The following is a 14,051-nucleotide window of genomic DNA, read 5'->3' on the forward strand; positions in this document are numbered from 1 at the left end:
GTGATAAAGAGAGCAAAGATCATTTATACTTATTTTCCTTCAATAACTGTTTTAGACGTAAAAGGTTCATTTCTTTTTAATTCCCAATATAGTTCGTGTGCTCACTGGTCTCGGGCAGAGTTTCAATTAATGGTTAAGTTTTTGTGATGGAAGATAGTTCCCGATAGTTAGAGACAATAGTGATAAAATACCATAATAAAGTGAGACTGAAAGCGTGAGAAATGTGAAATCCTATCAGATTAACACACAATGACCCATACTATCTACAGACAACTATCTCAAGGAAACAAGCCAACGGGGCAGCAGCATAGCTCTGTACTGAACCAACCATTATTTAAGCATCTGGTGTTAAGAAAGTAATAATAGTCACTACGTACCCCACAATTACCTTCACTCTAATAGAAAGCAGTATTATACATAACAAGGAAATAATTTTATTATAAAATAGGAATTTTTGTCGAAATGTGTATAATGGAGTGTTTAACTGCTGGGTCTGAATAACAGCCCAGAGGAAGAAAGAAAGGACGAAATTTTTAACATTTCTGATAGAGATCATGCTTTCGTCACGATCGATTGTTTCTAATTGTGTTAGATACCTTTCACAATTCTCACTGCATTACACATGACGAATTTTTCTTTTGTAACGATGATTAATAAGGCTTTCCGTAAATGTTCCTGGTTTATTTGCTGACGCTTGTGACTATATTTCCCTTCGAAAATCGTGCAAACTGTCTCCTGCGATTTGTTACATTTTGTAAGTAAATCTTAAGCGACATACTGAGTGTCCAGAGTTTAGGAAAATTACAATCTTAAACTAAAAAGTGAATTGCTTATTTATGCCTGACACATAAAGTATTCATCATTACGCAACTGCTGTAATAGTCAACCAGTAGTCAATTATTTTTGCAGTCTATTGTAGTTACACTTCCGCTTCTGGTAGCCACAAGACAAAAATATTCAGTGCTTGAGATTTTGTGATCCGTGTGTCAACCGTGCCGCTTTCGACAGTCAAAATTGCAACGCTGAGAAAAATAGCTACTAACGACGTTATAAAATATTATTAAATTGTGTGATTTTTTCGGTGTACAGGATGCGAATATCAGTAAACAGAACAGTTGCCTTTGGTGGCAGCAACGGCTGGGTAACAGCTTTCCGTGGTGCTTCAACTCGTTGCAGTAGTGACTGCGTGTCGTGACATCAGTGTACGAGCATTTGTTTTTCAGTTGGTGACAGATCGTCAGAACATATTTTTTTGACACCGACCTACATAGGGAGAAATGACCACCACGATAAAATAAGGGAAATCAGAGCTCGTACGGAAAGATAGAGGTGTTCGTTCTTTCCGCGCGCTATACGAGATTGGAATAACAGAGAATTATGAAGGTGGTTCGATGATCCCTCTGCCAGGCACTTAAATGTGATTTGCACAGTATCCATGTAGATGTAGATGAACATGGAACAATCGCACACCTTTATCGAGGTATGTCACAGCAACGTGGGCAAAATGCGGTCTTGCATTATCTTTTTGTAAGATTACATACAAGAGTCTTCGAAGACCGGGTGCAGCCACGAGCCCTAACACACCACAAATGTAGCGCGGCTGTCCAAATTGGCGGCGGTTTGACTAGAGGTGACCGTACGGTGTGCACAATAGTACCCCTCACCGTCTCTCCAGATACTAAGCCCTTGTGACGATCTCTAAAGAAATCTGACAACGTTCGTTCTGCTCAGAACCTATACACACGTATAGGTCCATCGCTCTGCTTCATGCAGAGGCAAAACCTCTATGGCAAAACAACATGGTGCTACACCTTTGTTCATTGTTGTGGTTGGTCGTAAAACTGTGGTGGTGACGCTCTCTGCTGACCTCTCAACGAAAGCCGCAACTGTGATCGCTTGCTGACGGTGCCTCGTGCTCCAGACGATATGATCTCTGTACGAAAACTTGTGGTACTGCAAACAAACCCAATTTCTGACTGAGGATACAAGACGAGGCTGCACGATTTCTCCACCGCCGATCAGAAGGTTCTCTCTCCTCTCGGGTTCAAGGTCTGCAGGGTCGTCGTGATCGTGCAATACAGTAAAAATATCCTCCTTAAGCTATCGTCACCATACTGACATGGCACTCGTATGATGCCGACTAACAGGAATAGTTATATTCTGAAACGATAATCCGCAGTTTCGATACGTCATGATCCTGCTGCTGCCCAACGTGATTTTAAACGTTTCACGCTCTTATACGATGCATAAATCTTTCCACAAATAACCAACACTCAAATCCGTTTTCTGAATGAGCAACCCCCTGATTAATCTGCCCTCATATACAGAATGTAGATGGCGTTACACCTGCATGCTTTGTGCGGTTACTCTGAGATGATAACCTCTTGCATATCGAAGTAGACAGTGCACTTCATGAGAATCTGACGTAGCCGTCTTCATGGAGTCACAGTTTCAATGCTTAGCTGGTTTCCTTCTATAGTCAGGTCCCATTGCAGAATCAAGAAACGTACCAAACTTTGTCCTACCCATGGTGCCCAAACAGGCCAAAGAATACTACTCACTACAGCAACTGAGTAAAAAGGTAACTGTTGGAATCCTAGACAAGACAGCTGGATCCTTGCCGTTATGGTTTGTAGGCACAATTGTTGAGCAGGTAACTAACGATTGGAGATTATAAAATAGTGAAACAGATATAAAATAATATGCGAGGGGTGGTTTTTCTGAAAACAGGTCGTTTTTTTCAGGATTACAATACACCGTATTATTTCCCACTCTTTTGGCTATGAAATCCTAGTTCTCAACATAATCTCCGTTCAATGCGACCCCCTTACATCAGCCTCACTGGTAGGACCTGCGTGCCCACATGGTACCGCTCTAGTGGTCGACGCCAGAGCCAACTTCTTGCTCCATGAATAACCTCCTCATTATCCACGCACTGCTTCCTGCGGAATGCATCATTCATTGGGGTAACCAGATGGAAGTCAGGTGCGAGACCCAGGGTGTATGGGGGGAGAGTGTGTCAGCACAAATAGTAGAGAGGTCCATTTGTGCAGCGAGGTGGTCGATGGTGATTCGTCGACCACTGTGAATGTGAGTGTCCGCATGTTCCAACATTCCAGGAGTCAGAGCTGAGTGCGACCAGACCTCACCTGGAAGATCGAACAGGTTTGCACGACGTTGTTGAAATGATGACAGACACCTCGCCCAACGATTTACCATGCTTTTGTTCATTGCAAGATGTCCATAGACATTTAGCAACCGCCTATATGTATCTGCGATGCTCTGGTTTTCCGCCAAAAGAAACTCAATGAAAGCTCTCTGCCTGGAACGCACCTCCCTCACAAACATCATTTTGAAGGCTACGTAGAGCTCCGCCACCTGTTAGAACTTCATGAAACTATAGAGGCTGAAGTGGGAATATTCCACGATGTCCCACAACAAATAACACATTTTTTTCAACCGCAATTTGCCGAGAGAAAAACTGTGTTGCATTATTTATTGAACACCTCTCGTACTCAGCTTCCTCCACCCCCCCCCCCCCCTTCAGTGATATTACGGTTGTCTTATTCCTTCCAAGCTACATTTCTCTATTTTGATGTATAATCTACAAGAAATGAGCTGACTAAAACAAATTGTACGTGAAATATATAATCCTACCCAAAACAGCTATAGTTTTCCTCGGTTTTTATAAGTGCTATCAATGACTTGTTTAATAATTTCTTAAGTACTTTAGATGTAACATCCATATTCAGGTACAGCTACATGAAGTGGCAAAGTTTATAGCAGGTACATTACATGAAAACGTTAAGCGTAGAAATATTTGTATTTTGTCACTCTCCTTGTGAGAGAATGATTATTAAAACCGTAGCTGTAGACTGTATTACTTGTTTCATTTTTCACATTTACGGCCTTCGACTCACCCACAAGTCATCTCAACTCTACACAAAAGTTGACCTGGCGTTTCAGGAATTTTGAGAAAGTAATGAAACACCAAAGCAATCTTCCTATAAAATGATTTTCTTTTTGCTGCTTGTCCGTCTGTGTGTATGTGGTTCAAATGGCTCTAAGCACAATGGGACTTAACATATGAGGTCTTAAGTCCCCTAGACTTAGACCTACAGGCTACAGGAATGTGCAAAACTAGAAAAGACTCTACACACATGTGAATGGATACAAGTGTGTACGTAAAATCAATCGACAAACGGATAATATTGAAAGGAACTGGAGAATGGTTTATCATTTTTCAAGCAAGTCAATATTTATGAAGCTGTTCGTACTTTCAGTAGCTCACAAACGACAGAAGAACATATCAACAATTAATTCATACGTAAAATAACCACATTGTAAAGATTTCCTGGGCCTCCTTCATCAAAACGCTCCTTGTCTGTCGAAAAATGTATGGAAATTTCAGTAGTTAACCAAGCGTGCCCAGGAGCAGATATAGACTCAGATCACAATGTATTAGTGACGAAGAGTAGGTAGAAGTTTAAGTGATTAGGCAGGAAGAATGAATACGCAAAGAAATGGAATACGGAAGAACTAAGGAATGACGAGATACGGTTGAAGTTCTCTAAGGCTGTAGAAACATCAATAAAGAATAGCTCAGCAGGTAGCACAGCTGAAGAGGAATGGACATCTCTAAAAATGGCAGTCACAGGAGTTGGAAAGAAAAATATAGGTACAAAGAGGCTAAGTGCGAAGGAGCCATGGGTAACAGAAGAAATACTTCAGTTGATAGATGAAAGAAGAAAATTAAAAAATGTTCAGGGAAATTCAGGTATAAAGAAATAAAAGTCACTGAGGAATGAAATAAATAGAAAGTGCACGGAAGCTAAGACGAAATGGCTGCCTGAAAAATGTGAAGAAATCAAAAAAGAAATGATTGTCAGAAGGACTGTCTCAGTCAGTCAAAACAATCTTCGTTGAAATTAAAAGCAAGGATGGAAACATTAAGAGTGAAACGGAAATTCCACTGTTAAATGCAGAGGAGAGAGCGTATAGATGGGAAGAGTGCATTGAAGGCCTTTGTAAGGGGGGAGTGTCATGTGACTTAAATGGCTCATGCCTCGCGCAACCTGTGCTAAATATGTTATTTTTTCTAAATGCTTGGCCATATACATGGGCGTCGACGTGCGAATACCATCAGTCGTAACTGGTCACCACCAAGGATCAACCACTTGAAGATGTCGGACAGTTGATCCGAGGAAATATTGTGGAATTTGCACAACGTCATGCAGCGGCAACCCCGTGAAGACTATTTACAAATCTACAAATATAAAACGAGATTTTTCAAGATGAAAAAGGATTGTCATCATGCAGTGTTAGAGTGAGGTCCCTCAAATGCACTCGCTGGTACAATCCTGCGGTGTCTGTTTCTATATTCACATTTAAAAAGTGATAAAAAAGCTTCAAAACTGCTCTTGTCTCTTTGAGAGAGAAAGATAAATCACGTCCCGAGAATAATGCACCAAAACACACACTCACAGTCATTTTTCGTGAAGTCTTGAGATACGGGTGGTTTGCAGTCACATTGTTCAATGGCAAAGATACTCCGACGAATGTAAACCTAATTTGTTTTTCAATAGAAACTTTTACACCGGCATGTAATCATAAAAACGAGGTGTTCTTAACGTGTGGTAGAGGCCAACGAAATTTCTGCTGCACCTGCTTTTACGATAAATATCTCCACAGAACTTGTAAATAACCTGTAAAATAGTAAATCTATCTGTTTTTATATGCGAAGTTCTCGTGCGTGCTTTACAACCCTTTACTGCAAGTTAATTAACGATGCCAAACTTTCGTTCACTTTTTCTTTTCACACCTTCTGCTAAAATATTAATAAATACAATATTGTGGGCTTATTTTAGTTTTCATGTAGTATAAGTAACGAAAAAGTTGAAAATAAGGAAAACTTACGCACAGAACCTCAAAACCAAGACCCAGGGACTACCATTCTGTAATCTTTCCACTGGGCCATACACGACCTGAAAACTATGCTGACTTAAATGGCTCATGCCTCGCACAGCCTGTACTAAAGATGTTATTTTTTTTTCTAAACGCTTGGCCATCTGATGCTCCCACTGCTGTCATATTCATTTCTCGCCAAGACCTGTGTCTACCATAAATTTGGACAAAAACGATGCTGACAAGTGGGAGTCGTCCCGTTGAGAGTTATTGAAGCAGACTCACGAGTAGCCCGGACAGTTTCATTTCTGTCAGTATTAATTCTCCTAACTTCTTCTTCACAGAAGTTCTCCTAAATAAATAAAAAAATGAAATTATCGTATGGTACTGATGGCCGGGAGGCCCCATCTGGGCAAGTTCGACCAGCGAATGGAAGTATTATTACAGGTGACCACACAATGGGCGACTTGCTCGTCGGTGTTGATGAAATGATGAGGAGGACAACACAACACCCAGTCCACGAGCTGCGAAAATCTCCAGCCCGGCCAGGAATCGAACCCGGGCCCGCTGCATGGTAAGAAGCTCTCCTCCATACCTTGCGGAGCTGGCATTCGGGGAAGAGATGATACCACGGAGATACGGTTTAGCCACGGCATCGGAGGCTGTTCCCAGATTGAATTTTCACTCTGGAGCAACGTCTGCGCCGATGTAAAACGTCCTGGCAGTGCTAGTCGCATAAGGTGTGCAGGAGAACATGTGTGGGGAGAAGAAGTACTGGCAAAAGTATATCTCATGAAGTCACAGTTTAATTCGAGCCCGGCAATTCAGTCTTGTAAGTTTTCCATCACGAATACATCTTCGGCGTCTTGTTTTGTCTGTCACCTTGGAAACACCATTGCTCCGGACCTGAAGTTTCTGGTACACGCCACATGTATACAGCGACGCTGAATCTGAGCTTCTTACTCGCAAGCAGTTTTATTGAATAAAGGGTTCTCCTGCGAGAATGGAAGCGACGCAAAAACACGGACGATTTACTCTCCAACTATTGCCAAATTAAGCACTCCCCACGTAACGTTTCTCTTATAAAAGATAGATCTCTCTCTTCTGCTGATAGTCTAAAAGATGCGACGAGAGCTAGGTTATAACTATACTCGTACGCTGCTCGAGATTAGTACCCATATTACGGGTTTTGTGGCCTCTGAGCCATAAAATGTCTTATCGGACCATCCTTGACAGTTTAGTGTGCCGCAGTGCTCCTGTCCCGTTTCCATACAGGTTTCAGAGGCAATATGAGGTAAGAATAATTTTACGACATTCTTGAAAAGGAAGAGAGAGAGAGACAATCGGAGAGAGAGATAGATAGAGGTAGACACATAGAAGAGAGAGAGAGAGAGGGAGAGGGGGGGGGGGGGGAGGGACAGGAAGAGAGACTGTTGATGCAGCTTTCGAGATGAATGTGCAAAACGTTCCAGTCACCTTCATATTCAAGTCTATGAACAAAAAGCGAGTTCAGATCCAAGTAATTATGGTTGTTACATTTTTTCTGCCGCAGCTCACAGTAAGACACATGATATGCCCACGCTGCCGAGAAGGTTTATCTCTGTATTACAGTAATGCGCCGCACAATGTATTTTCCAGAGAGACGGACTGTGGCGAGAGAGGACGGAAGGACGGACGGCGCGGAATCAAACGGGATATCGAGTTCCACCGTCGTAATTGGGTCGCGGAGCTGCGCTGAGGCCACAGACGGCACTTGTGGTGCTGTGAAGCAAATCCGTATCACGTTGCAAGGCGACGGGTGCCAACGAAATGGGGCACTGAGTCTTTCTCAGCACTCATGAAGCTCGGCTCAACCTGAAACTTCGTTTATATAATTTGTCAAATGTATTAGACTCTATAGATCACAACATACTATTGACTAAATTAGAATGTTGTAGTGTACTATGACAAACCACAAACTTACACAAATCTCATCTCTATAATAGCAAACAGGGTGTGTTCCTAAAGTAATATATTGAGCTACCAGCCATCATCTATCTAGGAACTTATTACATGTGGTAACGCACAAGGTACCATCTTACGCCCGCAAATTTTTCTTGTGTGTATTAATGCCCTTTTGTCAGTAGCAATACCCAATTTATCTTGGCTATTAAAAAACCGCTCCATCTGTATTTAGTCCTTTATTATCACTACAGATTTCGTGGCACTAAAAGCCACATCTCACTCATGGACTGTGCGGTTGGTCCCGGCGGAGGTTCGAGTCTTCCCTCGGGCATGGGTGTCTGTGTTTGTCCTTAGGATAATTTAGGTTAAGTAGTGCGTAATATTAGAGACTGATGACCTTAGCAGTTAAGTCCCATAAGATTTCACACACATTTGAACACTAAAAGCCACATCTTCAGATGAACATATAACTATAACATTAGAGCTGAAAAGCTCGGAACTTTGTACCCAAAATGCGTTGTCCGTCAGAGTAAAACACCGATAAAACGCCATATGTCATAGAGTAAAACGGCTGGATTCCAATATAGTGGATGGGTCCGCTTCGCCGGCCTATACGCAGTCGCGAACAAGGGACTCGGCAGCGTGGTGTGTCGTACTGTTTGATTTGTTTGCATATGAAACAAACAATGCAGCAAATAAAAAGACGAAGGTTTATAAAGAGTGGTTATTACTACTTTTATGGACATTGATAAAGTATTCCAAGGCACTTCTTTTTCTCTAAACTTTGAAAAAACGTACTATATGCGGTGTAGGACTTGGAAGGTTACCTCCACGTATAACATCTAAAATATGACGACGAGGAGATGCAAAATGCAGATTGCGTGAAATTCTTCGTACTACAAATTGATGATAAAATCAGTTGGAAGTAGCATACCACAGAACTGCAACAGCGAGTATATAAATCTTTATTTTCAGTACAAAGGTGGTATAAAATGAAGCCAGTATACTTCCCCTGCTTTCATTCCAAATGTCATACCGGAACTTTTTTCCGGTAACACCTAAAGATAATCCAATGTTGTCCCTATAATATGTATTATTTACGGTTAGAAGTCAAGAACGTTCTGTAGAGGTCTAATCAAGCTACTGGTGATACTAACTACCACTTACTAATATACACTACTGGCCATTACAGTTGCTACACCAAGAAGAAATGGAGATGAAAAACGGGTACTCATTGGACAAATACGTATATTATACTAGAACTGACATGCGATTACATTTTCCCCGAGTTTGGGTGCATAGATCCTGAGAAATCAGGCCGTTGGGATCCATCACGGCGTTCCGTGTTACCCTCCGGAACCCACCGATTCCATTTCTGCTAACAGTCATTCGATCTCGACCGACGCGAGCAGCAATGTCGCGATACGATAAACCGCTATAGCGATAAGCTATAACCCGACCTTTACCAAAGTCGGAAACGTGGTGATACGCATTTCTCCTCCTTACACGAGGCATCACAATAACGTTTCACCTGGCAATGCCAGTCAAATGCTGAGAAATCGGTTGGAAACTTTCGTCCTGTCAGCACGTTGTAGGTGTCACCACCGGCGCCAACCTTGTGTGAATGCTCTGAAAAGCTAATCATTTGCATATCACAGTATCCCCTTCGTGTCGGTTGCATTTCGCGTCTATAGCACGTTATCGTCGTGGTGTAGCAATTTTAATGGCCAGTAGTGCATTTATTCCTTAATCGAATTTTCTCTAAGTAACAGATCTACGTTAGAATCTAGACACTCGACTTCTTAGTAGAACACGCTGCAAGAGCTATGAGCATTTCTGAAGCTGTCCAACTCGACTGCTGGTGATGTGATTAGGAAGTGAGAACACGAAGGAACAGTTACAGCAAAACCACGAATAGGCAGACATCATGAACTGATGGGCAGTAACCATTGAGCCCTGCATATGGTGGCCGCAAAAATTACCTGAGATTAGGGCAAGGAGTGACTGGTAAGGACCGAAGTGCTACCAGTTGCCCATCTTGCACGAGGAGTGTGCAGAGCGAGGACTAAGACTGTGGAAGCAGCACCTCATAAGCCACAAATTTCTGTAGTCAGCGCTAAGTGACGGTTGAGGTGATCTGTAGAGTTACGCCGTTAGACAGTGAAATCGAATCATTCGATAGCCGTTTTTGGGTTCGGCGAATGCCTGGGCCACATAGCCTGCCATCAAATACAGTGCCAACAGTGTGGTACAGAACACATGGTGTTACAGGGTGTAGATGTTTCTCGTGTTGGAGTGTGTTTCCCATATTTCTCTTAAGAAGACATTAGACGTTCAAGGATATCAACAGAACTGCGTAATGCGTACAGCAGACGATCAGTGCAGAGAGCCTTCGCAAAGTCTGAGAATATTTCTCCAAATTCTGAAGTCATAGTTGTTGTGCTCAGAAAGTGATGCACAACTTAAGATTTTGTACACATCCTCTTTGTAATTTGTGGGGCTAAATGCGCCATACACAGTGTACTGCATTTGATTTCTGTAGCCTGCTGACATTCGTGGAATCGCACAAGTGGACCGTATTTCTTCAGTGATGAAGCGTGGTGTCCACTTAGCAGTGCGTGAACAGACTAAACAATAATTTGGTCGATCCAAAATACGGATGTCTTACATGAAAACACCTTGCATTCCCAGAAAACTGAAATGTGTTGTGCGGTTTTACATCGTTGCATAGTGAGGCCCATTTTCTTTGAAACTGAAACGTCCCCTTTGAACAATTATACAAGACTGTGCTTAAACTGACACACAATATTTTTAGCGCAACGCAATCTGACTTTCAATAGTCCCTACAAAAGAATGGCCCTGAGTCACATTAACCTATACCTTTCACAAATCACTTACCTCACAAAAATCTTCGTTACTCGAACTACTGCAATACAGCGAGCGCCACTACTGCCAGCTAAATAAAAGATTCAAACTATGGAAGGCACTAACTACTGATAGGCATAGTTAGCAAATGAAAGATTTTAATAGAGAACAAACAATGTATTTACCTTAACAGTGTTGATAACTCATAATATACATAGCAGTTCATGACATCCAGTCTCACAAGTTTCAAAACTCCGCCATCTCTCGCCCCACATCCACCACTGCTGGCGGCTCACCTCCAACTGCGCAACGCTACGGGCTGTTCACATCCAGCTGCCCAACACTACAATGGCAGACAACAATGCAAACTAGCCACAGACTGCACACAGCACAGCCAGTGATTTTCATACAGAGCGCTAGGTGGCGTTACCAATATAAAAACCTAAACAGCCTACTTACAAAACTACAGTGCACAGTGTTGCGTCCCAAAAACAATATTACGCAGTTTACTTCGCTTCTTGAGGCTAGTGAGCGTAACTGTTGTTGTAACAGGACGACGTCATTTTTTACACGTCTATTGAGACAATACATTTCTTAAGCTATTGGTTTCGTGGGACGAATCGTTATGGCCTCAACGTTCTAAGAATATAACGACTCTAGACTGATTCGTATGGAGCTATCTCCAACGATCGGTCTATAAAAACTGGACGCACCCAGTGACGAAATGAACAACATTGTAGTCAAAGTGCTTCGCAAAGGTGCCTCACACGTAAAATGAGTTAATGCTTGAGTTACTATGCAAGATAAGCGTAACGTAAGATATAAGAAATGAGTGTGAGGTTAGGAAATTACATACACTTTCTCAGGTGTGTGACGTTTCAGGAAGTAAATAGATGGGATTTACATGTACAGACATACAAATGATTACATTTTCAGATACACTACTGGACATTAAAATTGCCACACCAAGAAGAAATGCAGATGATAAATGGGTATTCATTGTACAAATATATTATACTAGAACTGACATGTGATTACATTTTCACGCAATTTGGGTGCATAGATCCTGAGAAATCAGTACCCAGAACAACCACCTCTGGCCGAAATAACGGTCTTGATACGCCTGGGCGTTGAGTCAAGCAGAGCTTGGATAGCGTGTACAGGTACAGCTGCCCATGCAGCTTCAACACGATACCACAGTTCATCAAGAATATTGACGCCGTATGGTGACGAGCCAGTTGCTCGGCCACCATCGACCAGGCGTTTCCAATTGGTGAGAGATCTGGAGAATGTGCTGGCAAGGACAGCAGTCCTACATTATCTGTATCCAGAAAGGCCCGTACAGGACCTGCAACATGCGGTCGTGCATTATCCTGCTGAAATGTAGGGTTTTGCAGGGATCGAATGAAGAGTAGAGCCACGGGTCGTAACACAACTGAAATGTAGCGTCCACTGTTCAAAGTGCCGTCAATGTGAACAAGAGGTGACCGAGAAGTGTAACCAATGGCACCCCATACTATCTCGCCGGGTGATACGTAAGTATGGCGATGAAGAATACACGCTTCCAATGTGCGTTCACCGCGATGTCGCCAAACACGGGTGCGACCATCATGATGCTGTAAACAGAACTTGGATTAATCCGAAAAAATGACGTTTTGCCATTCGCCGTTGAGTGGTCCTGAGTGTGATGCAGCGTCAAGGGTAACCGCAGCCATGGCCTCCGAGCTGATAGTCGATGCTGCTGCAAACGTCTTCTAACTGTTCGTGCAGATGGTTGTTGTCTTGCAAACGTCCCCATCTACTGACTCAGCGATCGAGGCGTGGCTGCACGATCCGTTACAGCCATGCGGATAAGATGCCTGTCATCTCGATTGCTTGTGACACGAGGCCTTTGGGATGCAGCACGGCGTTCCGTATTACCCTCCTGAACCCACCGATTCCAAATTGTGCTAACAGTCATTGGATTTCGACCAACGCGAGCAGAGATGTCGCGATACGATAAACCGCAATCGCGATAGGCTACAATCCGACCTTTATCAAAGTCGGAAACGTGACGGTACGCATTTCTCCTCCTTACACGAGGCATCACAACAACGTTTCACCAGGCAACGCCGGTCAACTGCTGTTTGTGTATGAGAAATCGGTTGGAAACTTTCCTCATGTCAGCACGTTATAGGTTTCGCCAACTTTGTGTGAATGCTCTGAAAAGCTAATCATTTGCACATCACATCATCTTCTTCCTGTCGCCGGCCGCGGTGGTCTAGCGGTTCAGGCGCTCAGTCTGGAACCGCGCGACTACTACGGTCGCAGGTTGGAATCCTGCCTCGGGCATGGATGTGTGTGATGTCCTTAGGTTAGTTAGGTTTAAGTTGTTCTAAGTTCTAGGGGACTGATGACCACAGATGTTAAGTCCCATAGTGCTCAGGGCCATTTGAACCTTCTTCCTGTCGGTTAAATTTCGTGTCTGTAGCACGTCATCTTAGTGGTGTAGCAATTTTAATGTCCGGTTGTGTATATTGTACGATTTAATCTCAAGAAAGAGGTTCACATACAGGGGAAGTCAACAAGACGTTGGTCCACCTCTGGGTCTTTGCAAGCAATAATTTTGCTTCACATTGATTGATTGAGTTTGTGATGTCACCGCCAGATACCACACTTGCTAGTTGGTAGCCTTTAAATCGGCCGCGGTCCGTTAGTATACGTCGGACCGGCGTGTCGCCACACACACGGCAGGTCTAGTCTAGAGAGACTCCCTAGCACTCGTCCCAGTTGTACAGCCGACTTTGCTAGCGATGGTTCACTGTCTACATACGCTCTCATTTGCCGAGACGACAGTTTAGCATAGCCTTCAGCTACGTCATTTGCTACGACAAAGCAAGGCGCCATATTCAGTTAGTATTGTGAACAGATAATATTGTGAATCATGTACCGTCAAGAGCGACGTTCATCATTAATGGATTAATGTTAACTATTAAACTAATTACGCCTGCTTTCTGAATTCTAATTTCTTGTCACGTTCCAGACCTCACGTCAGTATAGTTGTTCCCTCCTCACGCCAGCCTGCGTGAGCTAAAACGCGTGCATTTCTGCCTCCTCTAGTAACACGGTGTTGGCTCTTCTGCCAACACAACAGAGTAGTTGGATGTCCTCTGTCCAATTTGGGCGTTAAATAGCCGAAATCCCGTGCTGGTTATAGGGCCCTGTCCGTAATGTTCCATAAGTTCTCAGTTAGATACAGATCTGGCAACCTTGCTGGTCAAGGTAGGGTTTGTCGAACAGGAAGACAAGCTGTAGATACTCTTGCCGTGTGAGGGCGGACATTATCTTGCTGAAATGTA

The 14,051-nt window shown here is 43.1% G+C and overlaps 1 protein-coding gene across 1 annotated transcript in view; it reads left to right on the forward strand.

Annotated features, from left to right (window-relative positions):
- Positions 1 to 7,193: 7,193 nt before the first annotated feature.
- Positions 7,194 to 14,051, forward strand: part of LOC126456648 (cyclic nucleotide-gated cation channel) — a 1,140,961-nt gene continuing 1,134,103 nt past the window's right edge. Inside the window, exon 1 of the mRNA XM_050092391.1 lies at positions 7,194 to 7,198. Within this exon, the coding sequence (XP_049948348.1) occupies positions 7,194 to 7,198 (5 nt within the window). The remainder of the gene's footprint in view (positions 7,199 to 14,051) is intronic.

The sequence above is a fragment of the Schistocerca serialis genome, chromosome 2 (assembly GCF_023864345.2).
Source record: "Schistocerca serialis cubense isolate TAMUIC-IGC-003099 chromosome 2, iqSchSeri2.2, whole genome shotgun sequence".
NCBI lineage: Eukaryota > Metazoa > Arthropoda > Insecta > Orthoptera > Acrididae > Schistocerca > Schistocerca serialis.